This window comes from Myxine glutinosa, chromosome 7 (assembly GCF_964187855.1).
Source record: "Myxine glutinosa chromosome 7, kmMyxGlut1.1, whole genome shotgun sequence".
NCBI classification, from domain to species: Eukaryota; Metazoa; Chordata; class Myxini; order Myxiniformes; family Myxinidae; genus Myxine; species Myxine glutinosa.
Window position 1 is genome coordinate 116,522,992 of NC_136267.1, and position 18,474 is coordinate 116,541,465.

Below are 18,474 nucleotides of genomic sequence, written 5' to 3' on the forward strand. Positions count from 1 at the left end.
TGGGGAATTAATCTTTAAGCCCTATAATTACCTAACACAAAGCCACGCCCCTTATGGCGACATGCAAATGCTCTTACCCGGACAGATGGCCTACTTAGATACATCGAGATTCCTCTACGCGACACTCGGAGCATTCTAATCTGCATGATTCTATCTCAACTAAGGCATTTCATTGTTTACCCCCACAAACGTAACAATATATTTGCATTTGTCAATTTAAAGGGTATTGTTGCAATGCCACAATACGAGCAAAAATCTCCCGTGATGAAGCTGAATATCTGGGCTCATCACTTTCACATCACAAACAGGTCGGTGGTCTCTCTGTCTTCTACCTCTTCCTTTCTGGTCTTGTTCCCTCTGCCCTGTCCCTTCTCCCTACCCCAAGATGTCTGCAAGGCACACGTGGTCTCCCAGTTACCCCCTTCTGGTGAATCTCCTAAAATGCAGAATCACTGCTCATCTCCATTACGCCATTCCTCTTTTTGCCCCACATGTGGAACCAACTTCCTCAGTGTCTTCAATCGCATTCCTCTGGCTTCAAGATAGCTGTTCACCAACATCTCAGATCACCATCAACAACCATGATCCTTTCTACCCCCATTAACCCTGCCCAAGCACACCTGTGTCCAAGTCTCCGGTTTTTCCTTCCTGAGAGTTTGTGTCTGTATCAATCTTGTTCACCCCCATGTCCTCCGCCAGCCCTCATTCTTCCTTACTGCTCAAAGCCCACATTCTTACTGCCCACATTCCTTACTGCTCAAAGCCTCCCCGTATTTTGTCCCTCAATCCTGCTGTTGGCGTCTTCCCCTGCCCCCACCCCACCTCTCTTTTCACTGTTCCTTATCTCCGCCAATGAAGGTGGACGGAGGTTATGTGGTTATGTTACTGTCTGTCTGTCTGGATGTTTGTCTCTCTGTCTGTTTGCGAACAGGATATCTCGAAAAGTTGTGGACGGATTGGGCCGAAATTTGGTGGATGTTGGGTGTGTGACAAGGAAGAATAGATTCGATTTTGGTGAAGATCTGGATCCGGATCCGAGAAGTTTTGAATTTTAAATTATTATTCACCATTCAGATATAGGGCCAAAAACGATATATAGCATGCTATTTCAATAAGTTGTGGACGTGTTATGTCAAAGTTAGGTGGATGAGTTGGTTAGGCAACGAGAACAAGCTCATTAGATTTTGGTTCACATCCGAATCCAGATATGACCGATCATGGGATAGAAAACGTAAACTGTTTAGCCTGGCAGAGGCATGCTCTCTACAGAGTGCCATTCTAGTTTTGTTATATTACGTCCTGATCCGTTCTCTTTTGTCTTTCATGAGCCTCGACATCGTATAAAAAATACAGTGAAAATTGTGAACAACGCTTTTGAGGAGGGTTATTCAATGCTGAGTTGCGTACCGTGGCTTGGATCTTCAGGAATACTAGTTGTTGGACCAATGCAACATCTGTTTGGGAATCCACCACCGTCCCAGACTCAGACCGGACCTCAGTATTGCTGTTCTGCAAAGCAGCTGCCAATGTGTCTATGGTGGGAGAAGGGTAAATGGAGGAAGAATACTTTGAGGAACACATTACAAAATCCACTTCATGCATCTGGATACTTGCGTTGTCTTCTGTACAATTAAAAGGTATTTTCTGAGGACGTGGGCAACTCGACTTTTTTCTTGCGTCACATTTTAGTGCCCATTTACTGAGAATCGCTTAAGGAATTAAGAGTTAACCTCAATGTGTGCTCAGAACCAGATGAACGTGCGGATGAGCCCGATTTAATTCGAGCTGGATTGGGATCAGCCTCGCATCGCATTTATATCTCAAATACCACGACATGTGCAGCATCAGATTCAGGTGCTATTGACGAGGACTTCAAGCAGGAAGTGCACCGCCATCTCTTGTCATCCCCAATTGTCGCGCATGATCTTTATGAACCCCATTTAGTCAGGGCCCTTAGGGATATTTTGGGGCCGTTTGGTTCAAATTCTTCCAAAAGCACCAAATTTGGCCCAGATGTTGCCCATGCCATACTCTTTCGATTTTTGACGGGCCCCAAGACGCCCCCCCCCCCCCCCGGGGGGCCCCATATTGGCGAAATACTAAATGTCCGTCACCCGGATTAGAGGAAAATCAGTTAAATAACCAAAAGGGTTGGAATCATGTATGATACCACTTTTCAGGGGTTTTCGAGGTCGATGAATCCAATTATGATGTTATTTTGATGATTCGAGGTCAAGGTCAACCCTCAAGGTCATCTTAAAGGTCATTTTTGAGTCAAACGTGTCGGTTTTTGAGTTTTTTGTCAAGATTTACGCGAGGTTCATTATTTTAAGTTTCTGGGTTGGGTAATCGAACTCTGACCTTATTTTTGACAATTAGAGGAAATATTTACATGTCTATTTCCTAATTTTCAGGCATATGCAGTTCATCAGTCTAATTACAAAGGTACGGCTTTTGATGTTTTATGAACTGTATGCCATAATCTTGTGTTTGATTTTTGTGCGATCATGATCCGGGTTCATGTATACATGATTGTATACATGTCATAAATATGACGTCATAGGTCATGTGACCTGGCGGCCATATTGGATTTTATGAAAACCTTAAAAATGGATCCCTGCCTTCATTTTTCGATCGATTCATTTTGAACTTTGACCACTTATAGTACGCCATGTGATTGGATGCATATCCTAATTATGACGTCATAGGTCAGGTGACATGGCGGGATGGACCGGTACGGTCCCCGGATCATACCGCCCTTGGCGCCCGTCAAAAATCGAAAGAGTATGGCATGGGCAACATCTGCGCCAAATTTGATGCTTTTGGAAGAATTTGAACCAAAATATCCCTAAAAGCCCTGACTAATTAACCTTTCCTAACCCAATCTTCTTACTTGATACATTCAGTGTTTCCTCCCTCTCCTCTTTTCCTGTTTGTTCATTCCCTTGATGTTTGCCCCACTTTCCGTTCTACCTTGCTATTCCATGAGCCTCGCTCCTGTAAAGAAAAAAAGAAGAAGCTTGTCACGACTGACATTTCACTGGGATTAGCTCCGTCAGGAAATTGGAATTTTGTTCAGGGTGCTGGCAATAACTTCCGCCTACTCTTCATGAAAGACAGAGACGTTTAACATTCACCAAGTAATGGCAGCAGACGGATCACTCAGCTTTCCGGCCATCTGAGGGTCCAGGTGATGCAAAGTTCAGTTTGCGAGTACCAATCACAGTTTGCAGTTGGGTCGAAAATCAAACCAAGACTGTACAACTAAGTGGTACAACTACCAAGTCGGACAACTACCAAGTTGTAAAGAGAAAAATGGAAAGAAAATATTTGCAGATGAACTTCAAATAATTTTCCTTCAGTGGAAAAGCGAAATACAAACTCACCATCCACATTGCGTGTACACATTTTAGCATACTCTGGTAGCATGGAGTGCCACTTCTGTTTCAGGGCTTGGTACGTGATCCTCTGCTCAAGCTGGAGGGCCGAGCGCTCACGAGCCGTTGAGGAACAAGGGTGGACTCCATAGAGGAACCGCCATGCTTCACTTCGCAGCTCTGGGTTGATGCCACCTGCAAGACAATATCACCACTGTCATGACTTTGGCAGACAGTGATTGGCGAGACCTGAAAAGGTTTTTAAAAAAAAGTACCTTCCATTTTGCTTAGGATGCTTCAGCCTATAGCGTTTACAAATGTAGTTCCTGGAAATTTCAGGTTTGATCTTCCAATAGCAATCATTAAAAGCAGCCCCTTTGATTTAATCCCAGCTTGGAGGGTGAAAACGACGACTACAGGTTCAAATATTCCATATAGTATCGTGTCTCCTCTCCCTGTCAAGGCTGGAGTGGCCCAAAGCAGTGTTCCAGGCCCCAATCTATTCCTAATCTTTATCAATGATCTCTCTGACTCTGGAAAATCCTCTTCATCTCTTTGCTGATGACTCCACTCTCTTCCGTGACATCCCTCATCCTTCTGATAGACAGGTAGCAGCTTCTTCTCTCTCCTCCGACCTTGACAAAATCACAATAAAAACACTTGGAATATGTCTTTTAACACTGAGAAATTTATTTATATCTCTATCACACACACACACACACACACACACACACACACACACACACACACACACAGACACACACACACACACACACACACCTCTCTCTCGCCTCTCTCTTTCCCCAACTCCCCCCCCCCCCCCCCTCCTTTCTCTCTCCCCTCCCTCCCCCCAACCCCTCTCTCTCTCCAAAAGGACCTACCACAAACCCTTCCATCCACTTTCTCACCAACCCTCCTGAAGAAGTTCAGTGACTCAATCTTTTGGGTCTCACTCTCAGCCGTGATCTCTCTTGGGCAAGCCACATTCATTCATTCATTCATTCATTCATTCTCCAAAGCCAGACGCTGACTGGGCATTCTCTGTCATGTAAAGTTCTTCCTTGGTACACCTGAGCTCCTATCCACCTACAAGGCTCTATCCGGGGCTTCATGGAGTACTTCTCTCCCCTCTGGACTGGCACCTTTGCCTCACATATTGCTCAGCTTGATTCCGTGGAAACCAAGACTTTCGAGATCATTGGGATTACTCGCGATGAAGCCGAGTCTATGGGCCTATCACTTCGCAACTGCCAACAGGTCGGTGGTCTCTCTGTCTTCTACCACCTCTTATCTGCTTTTGCAGCCTCTGCTCTTTATTGTCCCCGTCGCACCGCGGAGCGAAAGGGGGACTATGGTTTCCCCCTCCGTCCATGTGTCCGTCCGTCCGTCCGTCCGTGCGTGCATGCGTGCGTACGTGCATGCATGCGTGCGTAAGCGAAGGACCGAATTCGAATTTGGTGTGTGGGTGCAACCCACGTCAAAATCCAAGATGGCCGCCCTGCGTCTTGCACTTTGTCAACTCACATCACTTCACCGACGGGGGACCTAGGCGTAACGCTTGTTTCCTTTGTCCTCCCCGCCTCCCCCCAGATTTCTACAGGGCACACAATGTCCGCCATCAACCCCCTTATGGTGAAACTACCTAAACCCAGGATCACTGCACCTCCGCTCATTTATACTTCTTTTTTCACACCTGTGGAATCAACTTCCACATCATCTTTAATGTCATTCTTCCGCCCAGGTCTTAAGACAGTGTTCACCACCATCCCAATTCAAAATCATGATCTTTTCTGCCCTCGTTAACACCACCAAAATCCCGCCTCCTTCCAAATTTCCAGTTTTTCCTTCTAGTTTTTCCTCCTTTCGAGCTTATATTTGCCATTCCTTCTGTATCCATATTTTCCACCCCACGCATCTTCCCTTGTCTCCATTCCTCCCCACATCCATTGTTTGTCCAAGCTTCCCTCTCTATTGGCCTTCTACATTGCCGTTGGTGTTTCCTCCCTCTCTCTACTGTTTATTTTGCGTCATGTTACGTCCTCATCTGTTCAGTGTACTAGCTCTTCCATGAGCCTCAACTGTGTATACCAAAAAAAAAATTGTCACATGCTCATCTGTGAGGATTTCAAAATGCACTGTGCAAGCACTTCAAAGGTGAGAAGAGGATATGAGCACCATCAAAAGCTTATAAATGTCACGCAGGGACGTCATAACACCACAACTTACCTACAGACAATAATCTATACCAGGCAGCATGTCATTCATCAGCTCCCCCACATTATTAAGATGTGGGAGGGGACACACGGGGGAGCTGGGAAATACCAGCAAAGAGGTAGGTGGAGGTGTATGACCCACAATATCGTACACACAGCCTTACCAAGTATATGAAAAAGCAAAATTGATTGAGTGTTTGATTAAAATAAACAAATGTAAGGTGCTCAGGTTGAGTCATAATAATGAAAATAGAGATTACATGATGCAAGGGTGAGTTTTGGAGTATGTTACACAGGTGAAGGATCAGGGGGTAGTAATATATTTGGGGTGATGGGGGAGGGGAGTAGGGTAAGCATACTAAGCAGACAGCACAGTGCCAGGTACATACAGTATAGGCAAAGCTGAAACCAGACAGTTTTAGGTTTTATTCGTTGGGAAGTAATTAATAAATCAAAAGAGGTAGTGTTAACACTGTATAAGTATTTTGTGAGGGCTTCGTCGAGAATATTGTGTACCGGTACAGCTTTGATCACCACGTCTGAGCAAGGACAAACTGTATAGTGGCCATAGAGGGGGGGGGGGGGGGAGGGAGGACACAAAGTAGGGATGCCAGATTTATACTGGGGCTCGCTAGTTGCCATAAAGAGGGTACAAAGTAGGGATGCCAGATTGATACTGGGGCTCGCCAGTTGCCATAAAGAGGGTACAAAGTAGGGATGCCAGATTGATACTGGGGCTCGCTAGTTGCCATAAAGAGGGTACAAAGTAGGGATGCCAGATTGATACTGGGGCTCGCTAGTTGCCATAAAGAGGGTACAAAGTAGGGATGCCAGATTGATACTGGGGCTCGCTAGTTGCCATAAAGAGGGTACAAAGTAGGGATGCCAGATTGACACTGGGGTTCGCGAGTTGCCATAAAGAGGGTACAAAGTAGGGATGCCAGATTGATACTGGGGCTCGCTAGTTGCCATAAAGAGGGTACAAAGTAGAGATGCCAGATTGATACTGGGGCTCGCTAGTTGCCATAAAGAGGGTACAAAGTAGAGATGCCAGATTGATACTGGGGCTCGCTTGTTGCCATAAAGAGGGTACAAAGTCGGGATGCCAGATTGATACTAGGGCTCCCTAGTTGCCATAAACAGCGTACAAAGTAGGGATGCCAGATTGATACTGGGGCTCGCTAGTTGCCATAAAGAGGGTACAAAGTAGGGATGCCAGATTGATACTGGGGCTCGCTAGTTGCCATAAAGAGGGTACAAAGTAGGGATGCCAGATTGATACTGGGGCTCGCTAGTTGCCATAAAGAGGGTACAAAGTAGGGATGCCAGATTGATACTGGGGCTCGCTAGTTGCCATAAACAGGGTACAAAGTAGGGATGCCAGATTGACACTGGGGCTCGCTAGTTGCCATAAACAGGGTACAAAGTAGAGATACCAGATTGATACTGGGGCTCGCTAGTTGCCATAAAGAGGGTACAAAGTCGGGATGCCAGATTGATACTAGGGCTCCCTAGTTGCCATAAACAGCGTACAAAGTAGGGATGCCAGATTGATACTGGGGCTCGCTAGTTGCCATAAAGAGGGTACAAAGTAGGGATGCCAGATTGATACTGGGGCTCGCTAGTTGCCATAAACAGGGTACAAAGTAGGGATGCCAGATTGACACTGGGGCTCGCTAGTTGCCATAAACAGGGTACAAAGTAGAGATACCAGATTGATACTGGGGCTCGCTAGTTGCCATAAACAGGGTACAAAGTAGAGATACCAGATTGATACTGGGGCTCGCTAGTTGCCATAAAGAGGGTACAAAGTAGAGATACCAGATTGATACTGGGGCTCGCTAGTTGCCATAAACAGGGTACAAAGTAGAGATACCAGATTGATACTGGGGCTCGCTAGTTGCCATAAAGAGGGTACAAAGTCGGGATGCCAGATTGATACTAGGGCTCCCTAGTTGCCATAAACAGCGTACAAAGTAGGGATGCCAGATTGATACTGGGGCTCGCTAGTTGCCATAAAGAGGGTACAAAGTAGGGATGCCAGATTGATACTGGGGCTCGCTAGTTGCCATAAACAGGGTACAAAGTAGGGATGCCAGATTGACACTGGGGCTCGCTAGTTGCCATAAACAAGGTACAAAGTAGAGATACCAGATTGATACTGGGGCTCGCTAGTTGCCATAAACAGGGTACAAAGTAGAGATACCAGATTGATACTGGGGCTCGCTAGTTGCCATAAACAGGGTACAAAGTAGAGATACCAGATTGATACTGGGGCTCGCCAGTTGCCATAAAGAGGGTACAAAGTAGGGAAGCTAGATTGATACTGGGGCTCGCGAGTTGCCATAAAGAGGGTACAAAGTAGGGATGCCAGATTGATACTGGGACTCGTTAGTTGCCATAGTGACGGTACAAAGTAGGGATGCCAGATTGATACTGGGGCTTGCTAGTTGCCATAAAGAGGGTACAAAGTAGGGATGCCAGATTGATACTGGGGCTTGCTAGTTGCCATAAAGAGGGTACAAAGTAAGGATGCCAGATTGATACTGGGGCTCATTAGTTGCCATAGTGAAGGTACAAAGTAGGGATGCCAGATTGATACTGGGGCTTATTAGTTGCCATAGTGATGGTACAAAGTAGGGATGCCAGATTGATACTGGGGCTCAATCTATTTATTGAGAAAATAGTGTTTTTAATTACGTGGTGGTGAGGCATTTTGAATTATATGGTGGTGAGGTGTATTGAATTAGATGGTGGTGAGGTGTTTTGAATTACTTGGTGGTGAGGTGTTTTGAATTACTAGGTGGTGAGGTGTTTTGAATTATGTGGTGGTGAGGGGTTTTGAATTACATGGTGGTGAGGTGTTTTCAATTACGTGGTGGTGAGGTGTTTTGAATTACTTGGTGGTGAGGTGTTTTGAATTACGTGTTAGTGAGGTGTTTTGAATTACATGGTGGTGAGGTGTTTTGAATTACTTGGTGGTGAGGTGTTTTGAATTATGTGGTGGTGAGGTGTTTTGAATTACTTGGTGGTGAGGTGTTTTGAATTACGTGTTAGTGAGGTGTTTTGAATTACATGGTGGTGAGGTGTTTTGAATGACTTGGTGGTGAAGTGTTTTGAAATACTTGGTGGTGAGGTGTTTTGAATTATGTGGTGGTGAGGTGTTTTGAATTACTTGGTGGTGAAGCGTTTTGAATTACTTGGTGGTGAGGTGTTTTGAATTACTTCGTGGTGAGGTGTTTTGAATTACTTGGTGGTGAGGTGTTTCAAATTACATGGTGGTGAGGGGTTTTGAATGACGTGGTGGTGAGGTGTTTTAAATTACGTGGTGGTGAGGTGTTTTAAATTAGGTGGTGGTGAGATGTTTTGAATTATATGGTGGTGAGGGGTTTTGAATTACCTGGTGGTGAGGTGTTTTGAATTACATGGTGGTAAGGTGCTTTGAATTATGTGGTGGTGAGGTGTTTTGAATTACCTGGTGGTGAGGTGTTTTCAATTACATGGTGGTAAGGTGCTTTGAATTATGTGGTGGTGAGGTGTTTTGAATTACATGGTGGTGAGGGGTTTTGAATTACTTGGTGGTGAAGTGTTTTCAATTACTTGTTGGTGAGGTGTTTTGAATTACTTGGTGGTGAAGTGTTTTGAATTACTTGGTGGTGAGGTGTTTTGAATTACTTGGTGGTGAGGTGTTTTGAATTACTTGGTGGTGAGGTGTTTTGAATTACTTGGTGGTGAAGTGTTTTGAATTACTTGGTGGTGAGGTGTTTTGAATTACTTGGTGGTGAGGTATTTTGAATTACGTATTGGTGAGGTGTTTTGAATTACTTGGTGGTGAGGTGTTTGGAATTACTTGGTGGTGAGGTGTTTCAAATTACATGGTGGTGAGGGGTTTTGAATGACGTGGTGGTGAGGTGTTTTGAATTACGTGGTGGTGAGGTGTTTTGAATTACATGGTGGTGAGGTGTTTTGAATTACGTGGTGGTGAGGTGTTTTGAATTACTTGGTGGTGAGGTGTTTTGAATTACTTGGTGGTGAAGTGTTTTGAATTACTTGGTGGTGAGGTGTTTTGAATTACTTGGTGGTGAGGTATTTTTGAATTACGTGTTGGTGAGGTGTTTTGAATTACGTGGTGGTGAGGTGTTTTGAATTACGTGGTGCTGAGGTGTTTTAAACTTTGTGGTGGTGAGGTGTTTTGAATTACTTGGTGGTGAGGTGTTTTGAATTACTTGGTGGTGAGGTGGGTGTTTTGAATTACGTGGTGGTGAGGTGTTTTGAATTTCATGGTGGTGAGGTAACGTCCCAAACTTCCAGGCTGCACCTACCCCTCCCGTATGTATCATGTATGTGCTGAGGGGTTGTTTTTTGAATTATATATATTTTTTCAACCTAAATTTCTCATAAAAATGTGATTTCACAAACACTACAAATAAATTTGTGCAAAATAATTGTTTGTATTATGATTGGTGTAAATCATGACAACACAGCAACTCAGGTACAGTCATTATCCTCAGCTAAAATAAGCCTGTTCCTCAGTATCGACGCTTGGTGAGGCGAGCGCAGCTCGTACATATATATATATATATATACACACACACAAGGGTTAATCAGGTCCTTCCAACCGCAACATGTGCATCGACATTGCGGACCATTATGTGCAGGTACTCGTCATTAAATAAGTGTTAGCAACCTATAAGTATAAGCGTTCATGATAACTAACGACCAGTATGTTAACAAGTTAGTATAACTACGTACTTTCAGATGTTATCAAAACGCACACCTCGAAAGATGAGCTGCCGGAAGAGGGACTCGTGGACCAAACGACCATCAGCGTCGAAAAGAGCCGCGAAGGCCGCCGGGTCGAGCCCTCTGGTTCCCAAAGGTCGCTGTGCGGCTCCGGCATCGAGTTCAGGTTCAGGTTCAGGTTCAGGTTCAGGTTCAGGTTCGGGTTCAGGTTCGGGTTCGGTGTCCACCTCCCCGTGCGGCATTGTCTCTCAGGTCGCGTACGAACCCCTCTGCGCCACTTTCTCGCCTCCTCTTCCTCCTTCCTCGTTTCCCCTCTCCACCCCTCGCCCGTGACGCCGCTTGTTCCTCTTCCTCCATGACACCTGCCTGTTCCTTGGTGTTTTTATCTTTCAGTAACTCCTCGATCGTCTCCTTCTCCACAACGTTATAACCTGCACGGCATCTTTCGTCCTCTTTACTCTCTTTCTCCTCCACTTCGTCACATTTAATATGGATCCGTGACACGGTTATCGTGTTCCCTTTTCCCTTTATAACTATAACTATAAGGATAAGTGTTTTAATGCTGTGTGTGGACTTTTATTTACATTTTTTCGTGTTCATTATTTCATCCGAATGTTCCAAATGTTCCCCCAATGCAACACACGAATAGGATGAGCTCATTGAATTTTACCTTTAGGTTCTCTTTACTCATGCGGTATATAATATTATATATTTATTACCTGCACCACCGAAGGTACATACATAGATGGACGTTATATGTTTACTTCTCCGTCTGTCTGTTTGTGAACAAGATGTTTCAAAAAGTTGTGGACGAACCTTGGTGGACACGTTGTCGATGTGACAACAAACCGGTTCGATTTTGGTTTAGTTCCGACTCCAGATCCGGCCGATCAGTGGGAGATACAAAACAAACTTCAGCCTGGTGGAGGTGGAGGTGTGCTGCGCCCTACCGACTACCCATTTATTGTTACCTCCGACATCAAAGGTGGATGAAGGTTATGTTTTCACCCCTTTCTGTCTGTCTTGTCTGTCCGTTTGTTTGTGAACAAAATATCTCAAAAAGTTGTGGGCGGATTCGGACGAAATTTGGCAGAGATGTAGCGTATGTGACGCCGACGAAATGATTAGTTTGGTGAAGATCCGGATTCGGATCCGGCTACTAGAAATTTTAAGTGATTCTTCACCATTGGGAGGGAGGGCCAAAAACGGTACATAGCAGGATATCTCAAAAAGTTGTGGACGGATTTGGACGAAACTTTGTGGAGAGGTTGGGTGTCTGACAAGGAAGAATCGTTTCAATTTTGGTGAAGATCTGAATATGGATTCAGATATGAGAATTATTTAATTTCTTTAGTGATTCTTCGCTATTGGGAGATGGAGCCAAAAACGATACATAGCAGAATATCTCAAAACGTTATGGACGGATTTGAACGAAACTTTGTGGACAGGTTGTGTGTGACACAAGGAAGAATCGATTCGATTTTGGTGAAGATCTGAATATGGATTCGGATATGAGAGTTATTTAATTTTTTTAGTGATTCTTCACTATTGGGAGATAGGGCCAAAACCGATACATAGCAGAATATCTCAAAAAGTTATGGACGGATTTGGACGAAACTTGGTGGACCGGTTAGGAGTCTGACAAGGACGATTCAATTCGATTTTGGTGAAGATCGGAATATGGATTCGGATATGAGAATTATTTAATTTTTTTAGTGATTCTTTACCATTGAGTAATAGGGATAAAACCAACATATAGCAAGATATCTCAAAACGTTATGGATGGGTTTGGACGAAACTTGGTGGACCGGTTGTGTGTGACAAGGAAGAATCGAATCTATTTTGGTGAAGATCTGAATATGGATTCGGATATGAGAATTATTTAATTTTTTTAGTCATTCTTTACCATTGAGTAATAGGGATAAAACCAACATATAGCAAGATATCTCAAAACGTTATGGACGGATTTGGACGAAACTTGTTCGACAGGTTGTGTGTGACAAGGAAGAATCGATTCAATTTTGGTGAAGATCCGGATCCGGCTAGTATGATTTTTAAAGTGATTCTTCACCATTGGGAGATAGGGCCAAAAACGATACAAAGCAGGATATCTCAAAAAGTTATTGACGGATGATTTTGATTAAATGTGAGTCTGTATTGTGATTTTCTGGTCTACTCTGTGATACAAAACGTAAAGTGTTCACCTGGCGGAGGTATGCTCTCTGCCGAGTGCCATTCTACTTTGTTCTGTTTTGCCAAGTGTCGTTCTATGAGTGATTTTTCATCTGTCTGTCTGTCTGTCTGTTTGTCTTGTTTGTTACTTGCCAGAAAAAATTCCGGCAAGTATGTTGATCTGTTCGTTTGTTACTTGCTGGAAAAATTTTTCCGGCAAGTATGTTGATCTGTTCGTTTGTCTGTTTGTCTGTCTGTCTGTTTGTCTGTCTGTCTGTCTGTCTGTTTGCAGCACTGCGTCTACACCGTTGCATGGAGAATCGCCAAACTTTGCACACATATTGGTCTTGCCCTGGAATAGACTGTGCCCAATTGATGACGTCATCGGTGTCGTGGTTCGGCCGCCATCTTGGAAAAACCGAAAAAATTTGCACCGCTATATCTCTGAAAGTACTGAACAGAAAAAATTGAGACATGGCTCATTGTGAAGAACTCTCCATGGGGAATAAAATGTGTTAATGATGACATCATCAGTCACGTGGTCGGCCGCCATCTTGGAAAAACGGCAAAGATTTGCACCACTATATCTCCAAAAGTGCTGAACAGAAAAAATTGAGACATGGCTCATTGTAAAGAACTCTCCATGGGGAATAAAATATGTTAATGATGACGTCATATGTCACGTGGTCGGCCGCCGTCTTGGAAAAACGGAAAAACTTTGCTCCACTATATCTCCAAAAGTGCTGAACAGAAAAAATTGAGACATGGCTCATTGGAAAGAACTCTCCATGGGGAATAAAATATGTTAATGATGACGTCATATGTCACGTGGTCGGCCGCCATCTTGGAAAAACGGCAAAAATTTGCACCACTATATCTCCAAAAGTGCTGAACAGAAAAAATTGAGACATGGCTCATTGTAAAGAACTCTCCATGGGGAATAAAATATGTTAATGATGACGTCATCGGTCACGTGGTTCGGCCGCCATCTTGGAAAAACTTTGCACCTCGATATCTCCGGAAGTGCTGAATAGAAAAAATTGAGACATGGCTCATTGGAAAGAACTCTCCATGGGGAATAAAATATGTTAATGATGACGTCATTGGTCACGTGTTTCGGCCGCCATCTTGGAAAAACCGAAAAACGTTGCACCTCCATATCTCCGGAAGTGCTGAATAGAAAAAATTGAGACATGGCTCATTGGAAAGAACTCTCCATGGGGAATAAAATATGTTAATGATGACGTCATCAGTCACGTGCTTCGGCCGCCATTTTGGAAAAACGGCAAAACGTTGCACCACCATATCTCCAAAAGTGCTGAATAGAAAAAATTGAGACATGGCTCATTGGAAAGAACTCTCCATGGGGAATAAAATATGTTAATGATGCTGTCATCGTTCACGTGTTTCGGCCGCCATCTTGGAAAAACGGCAAAACGTTGCACCACCATATCTCCAAAAGTGCGGAATAGAAAAAATTGAGACATGGCTCATTGTAAAGAACTCTCCATGGGGAATAAAATATGTTACTGATGACGTCATCGTTCACGTGTTTCGACCGCCATATTTGTCCAAAATGGCCGATAAAAAAGTACATTCCGGCAAGTCCTAGGTCTCTGACCGATTTTTCATTACTTGCCGGAAAATTTTTTCCGGCAAGTATGTTGATCTGTTCGTTTGTCTGTTTGTCTGTCTGTTTGTCTGTTTGTCTGTCTGTCTGTCTGTTTGCAGCACTGCGTCTACACCGTTGCACGTAGAATTGCCAAACTTTGCACACTTATTGGTCTTGCCCTGGAATAGACTGTGCCCAATTGATGACGTCATCGGTGACGTGGTTCGGCCGCCATCTTGGAAAAACCGAAAAACTTTGCACCTCTATATCTCCGAAAGTACTGAACAGAAAAAATTGAGACATGGCTCATTGTAAAGAACTCTCCATGGGGAATAAAATATGTTAATGATGACGTCATATGTCACGTGGTCGGCCGCCATCTTGGAAAAACGGCAAAACTTTGCACCACGAAATCTCCAAAAGTGCTGAACAGAAAAAATTGAGACATGGCTCATTGTAAAGAACTCTCCATGGGGAATAAAATATGTTAATGATGATGTCATATGTCACGTGGTCGGCCGCCATCTTGGAAAAACGGCAAAACTTTGCACCACTATATCTCCAAAAGTGCTGAACAGAAAAAATTGAGACATGGCTCATTGTAAAGAACTCTCCATGGGGAATAAAATATGTTAATGATGATATCATCGGTCACGTGGTTCGGCCGCCATATTTGTTCTAAATGGCCGATAAAAAGTACATTCCGGCAAGTCCTCGGTCTCTGACCGATTTTTCATCTGTTTGTCTGTTTGTTACTTGCCGGAAAAGATTCCGGCAAGTATGTTGATCTGTTCGTTTGTTACTTGCCGGAAAAGATTCCGGCAAGTATGTTGATCTGTTCGTTTGTTACTTGCCGGAAAAAATTTCCGGCAAGTATGTTGATCTGTTCGTTTGTTTGTCTGTCTGTCTGTTTGTCTGTCTGTTTGTCTGTCTGTTTGTCTGTTTGCAGCACTGCGTCTACACCGTTGCACGGAGAATCGCCAAACTTTGCACACATAATGGTCTTGCCCTCTAATATACTGTGCCTCAATGATGACGTCATCGGTGACGTGGTTCGGCCGCCATCTTGGAAAAACCGAATAAATTTGCACCTCTATATCTCCGAAAGTACTGAACAGAAAAAATTGAGACATGGCTCATTGTAAAGAACTCTCCATGGGGAATAAAATATGTTAATGATGACGTCATATGTCACGTGGTCGGCCGCCATCTTGGAAAAACGGCAAAAATTTGCACCACTATATCTCCAAAAGTGCTGAACAGAAAAAATTGAGACATGGCTCATTGTAAAGAACTCTCCATGGGGAATAAAATATGTAAATGATGACGTCATCAGTCACGTGGTTCGGTCGCCATCTTGGAAAAACGGCAAAACGTTGCGCCACTATATCTCCAAAAGTGCTGAACAGAAAAAATTGAGACATGGCTCATTGTAAAGAACTCTCCATGGGGAATAAAATATGTTAATGATGACGTCATATGTCACGTGGTCGGCCGCCATCTTGGAAAAACGGCAAAACTTTGCACCACGAAATCTCCAAAAGTGCTGAACAGAAAAAATTGAGACATGGCTCATTGTAAAGAACTCTCCATGGGGAATAGAAGATGTTAATGATGACGTCATCAGTCACGTGGTCGGCCGCCATCTTGGAAAAACGGCAAAACTTTGCACCTCCATATCTCTGAAAGTACTGAATAGAAAAAATTGAGACATGGCTCATTGTAAAGAACTCTCCATGGGGAATAAAATTTGTTAATGATGACGTCATATGTCACGTGGTTCGGCCGCCATCTTGGAAGAACCGAAAAATTTTGTACCTCCATATCTCTGAATGTGCTGAATAGAAAAAATTGAGACACGGCTCATTGTAAAGAACTCCATGGGGAATAAGATATGTTAATGATGACGTCATCAGTCACGTGGTCGGCCGCCATCTTGGAAAAACGGCAAAACTTTGCACCACTATATCTCCAAAAGTGCTGAACAGAAAAAATTGAGACATGGCTCATTGTAAAGAACTCTCCATGGGGAATAAAATATGTTAATGATGACGTCATATGTCACGTGGTTCGGCCGCCATCTTGGAAAAACGGCAAAACTTTGTACCACGAAAGCTCCAAAAGTGCTGAACAGAAAAAATTGAGACATGGCTCATTGTAAAGAACTCTCCATGTGGAATAAAATATGTTAATGATGACGTCATCTGTCACGTGGTTCGCCCGCCATCTTGGAAAAACCGAAAAACTTTGCAATTCCACATCTCCAAAAGTCCTGAATAGAAAAAATTGAGACATGGCTCATTGTAAACAACTCTCCATGGGGAATAAACTATGTTAATGATGACATCATCGGTCACGTGGTTCGGCCGCCATATTTGTCCTAAATGGCCAATAAAAAAGTACATTCCGGCAAGTCCTCGGTCTCTGACCGATTTTTCATTACTTGCCGGAAAAATTTTTCCGGCAAGTATGTTGATCTGTTCGTTTGTCTGTCTGTCTGTCTGTCTGTCTGTTTGTCTGTCTGTTTGCAGCACTGCGTCTACACCGTTGCACGTAGAATCGCCAAACTTTGCACACATATTGGTCTTGCCCTGGAATAGACTGTGCCCAATTGATGACGTCATCGGTGACGTGGTTCGGCCGCCATCTTGGAAAAACCGAAAAACTTTGCACTTCTATATCTCCGAAAGTACTGAACAGAAAAAATTGAGACATGGCTCATTGTAAAGAACTCTCCATGGGGAATAAAATATGTTAATGATGACATCATCAGTCACGTGGTCGGCCGCCATCTTGGAAAAACGGCAAAACTTTGCACCACGAAATCTCCAAAAGTGCTGAACAGAAAAAATTGAGACATGGCTCATTGTAAAGAACTCTCGATGGGGAATAAAATATGTTAATGATGACATCATCAGTCACGTGGTCGGCCGCCATCTTGGAAAAACGGCAAAACTTTGCACCACGAAATCTCCAAAAGTGCTGAACAGAAAAAATTGAGACATGGCTCATTGTAAAGAAGTCTCCATGGGGAATAAAATTTGTTAATGATGACGTCATATGTCAGGTGGTTCGGCCGCCATCTTGGAAAAACCGAAAAATTTTGCACCTCCATATCTCTGAATGTGCTGAATAGAAAAAATTGAGACATGGCTCATTGTAAAGAACTCTCCATGGGGAATAAAATATGTTAATGATGATGCCATCGGTCACGTGGTCGGCCGCCATCTTGGAAAAACGGCCAAACTTTGCACCACTATATCTCCAAAAGTGCTGAACAGAAAAAATTGAGACATGGCTCATTGTAAAGAACTCTCCATGGGGAATAAAATATGTTAATGATGACGTCATCAGTCACGTGGTCGGCCGCCATCTTGGAAAAACCGAAAAACCTAGCACCTCCATATCTCCGAAAGTGCTGAATAGAAAAAATTGAGACATGGCTCATTGTAAAGAACTCTCCATGGGGAATACAATATGTTAATGATGATGTCATTGGTCACGTGGTTCGGCCGCCATCTTGGAAAAACCGAAAAACTCTGCACCTCCACATCTCCAAAAGTCCTGAATAGAAAAATTGAGGCATGGCTCATTGTAAAGAACTCTCCATGGGGAATAAAATATGTTAATGATGACGTCATCGGTCACGTGGTTCGGCCTCCATATTTGTCCTAAATGGCCGATAAAAAAGTACATTCCGGCAAGTCCTCGGTCTCTGACCGATTTTTCATTACTTGCCGGAAAAATTTTCCGGCAAGTATGTTGATCTGTTCGTTTGTTTGTCTGTCTGTCTGTTTGTCTGTCTGTTTGTCTGTCTGTTTGTCTGTTTGCAGCACTGCGTCTACACCGTTGCACGGAGAATCGCCAAACTTTGCACACATAATGGTCTTGCCCTCTAATATACTGTGCCTCAATGATGACGTCATCAGTGACGTGGTTCGGCCGCCATCTTGGAAAAACCGAATAAATTTGCACCTCTATATCTCCGAAAGTACTGAACAGAAAAAATTGAGACATGGCTCATTGTAAAGAACTCTCCATGGGGAATAAAATATGTTAATGATGACGTCATATGTCACGTGGTCGGCCGCCATCTTGGAAAAACGGCAAAAATTTGCACCACTATATCTCCAAAAGTGCTGAACAGAAAAAATTGAGACATGGCTCATTGTAAAGAACTCTCCATGGGGAATAAAATATGTAAATGATGACGTCATCAGTCACGTGGTTCGGTCGCCATCTTGGAAAAACGGCAAATCGTTGCGCCACTATATCTCCAAAAGTGCTGAACAGAAAAAATTGAGACATGGCTCATTGGAAAGAACTCTCCATGGGGAATAAAATATGTTAATGATGA

At 43.6% G+C, this 18,474-nt stretch overlaps 1 protein-coding gene across 2 annotated transcripts in view; it reads right to left on the reverse strand.

Annotated features, from left to right (window-relative positions):
- Positions 1 to 10,656, reverse strand: part of LOC137431531 (TBC1 domain family member 15) — a 40,007-nt gene extending 29,351 nt beyond the window's left edge. The window contains exons 1-3 of one of the 2 annotated variants that reach the window (XM_068122943.2): positions 10,368 to 10,654; positions 3,387 to 3,572; positions 1,408 to 1,532 (exon numbers count right to left, since the gene is read on the reverse strand). In XM_068122943.2, the coding sequence (XP_067979044.2) occupies positions 1,408 to 1,532; positions 3,387 to 3,572; positions 10,368 to 10,575 (519 nt within the window). In that variant the 5' untranslated portion in view covers positions 10,576 to 10,654. Of the gene's footprint in view, positions 1 to 1,407; positions 1,533 to 3,386; positions 3,573 to 10,367 lie in introns of both variants that reach the window. The other variant, XM_068122945.2, reaches the window with a different exon arrangement.
- Positions 10,657 to 18,474: the final 7,818 nt, after the last annotated feature.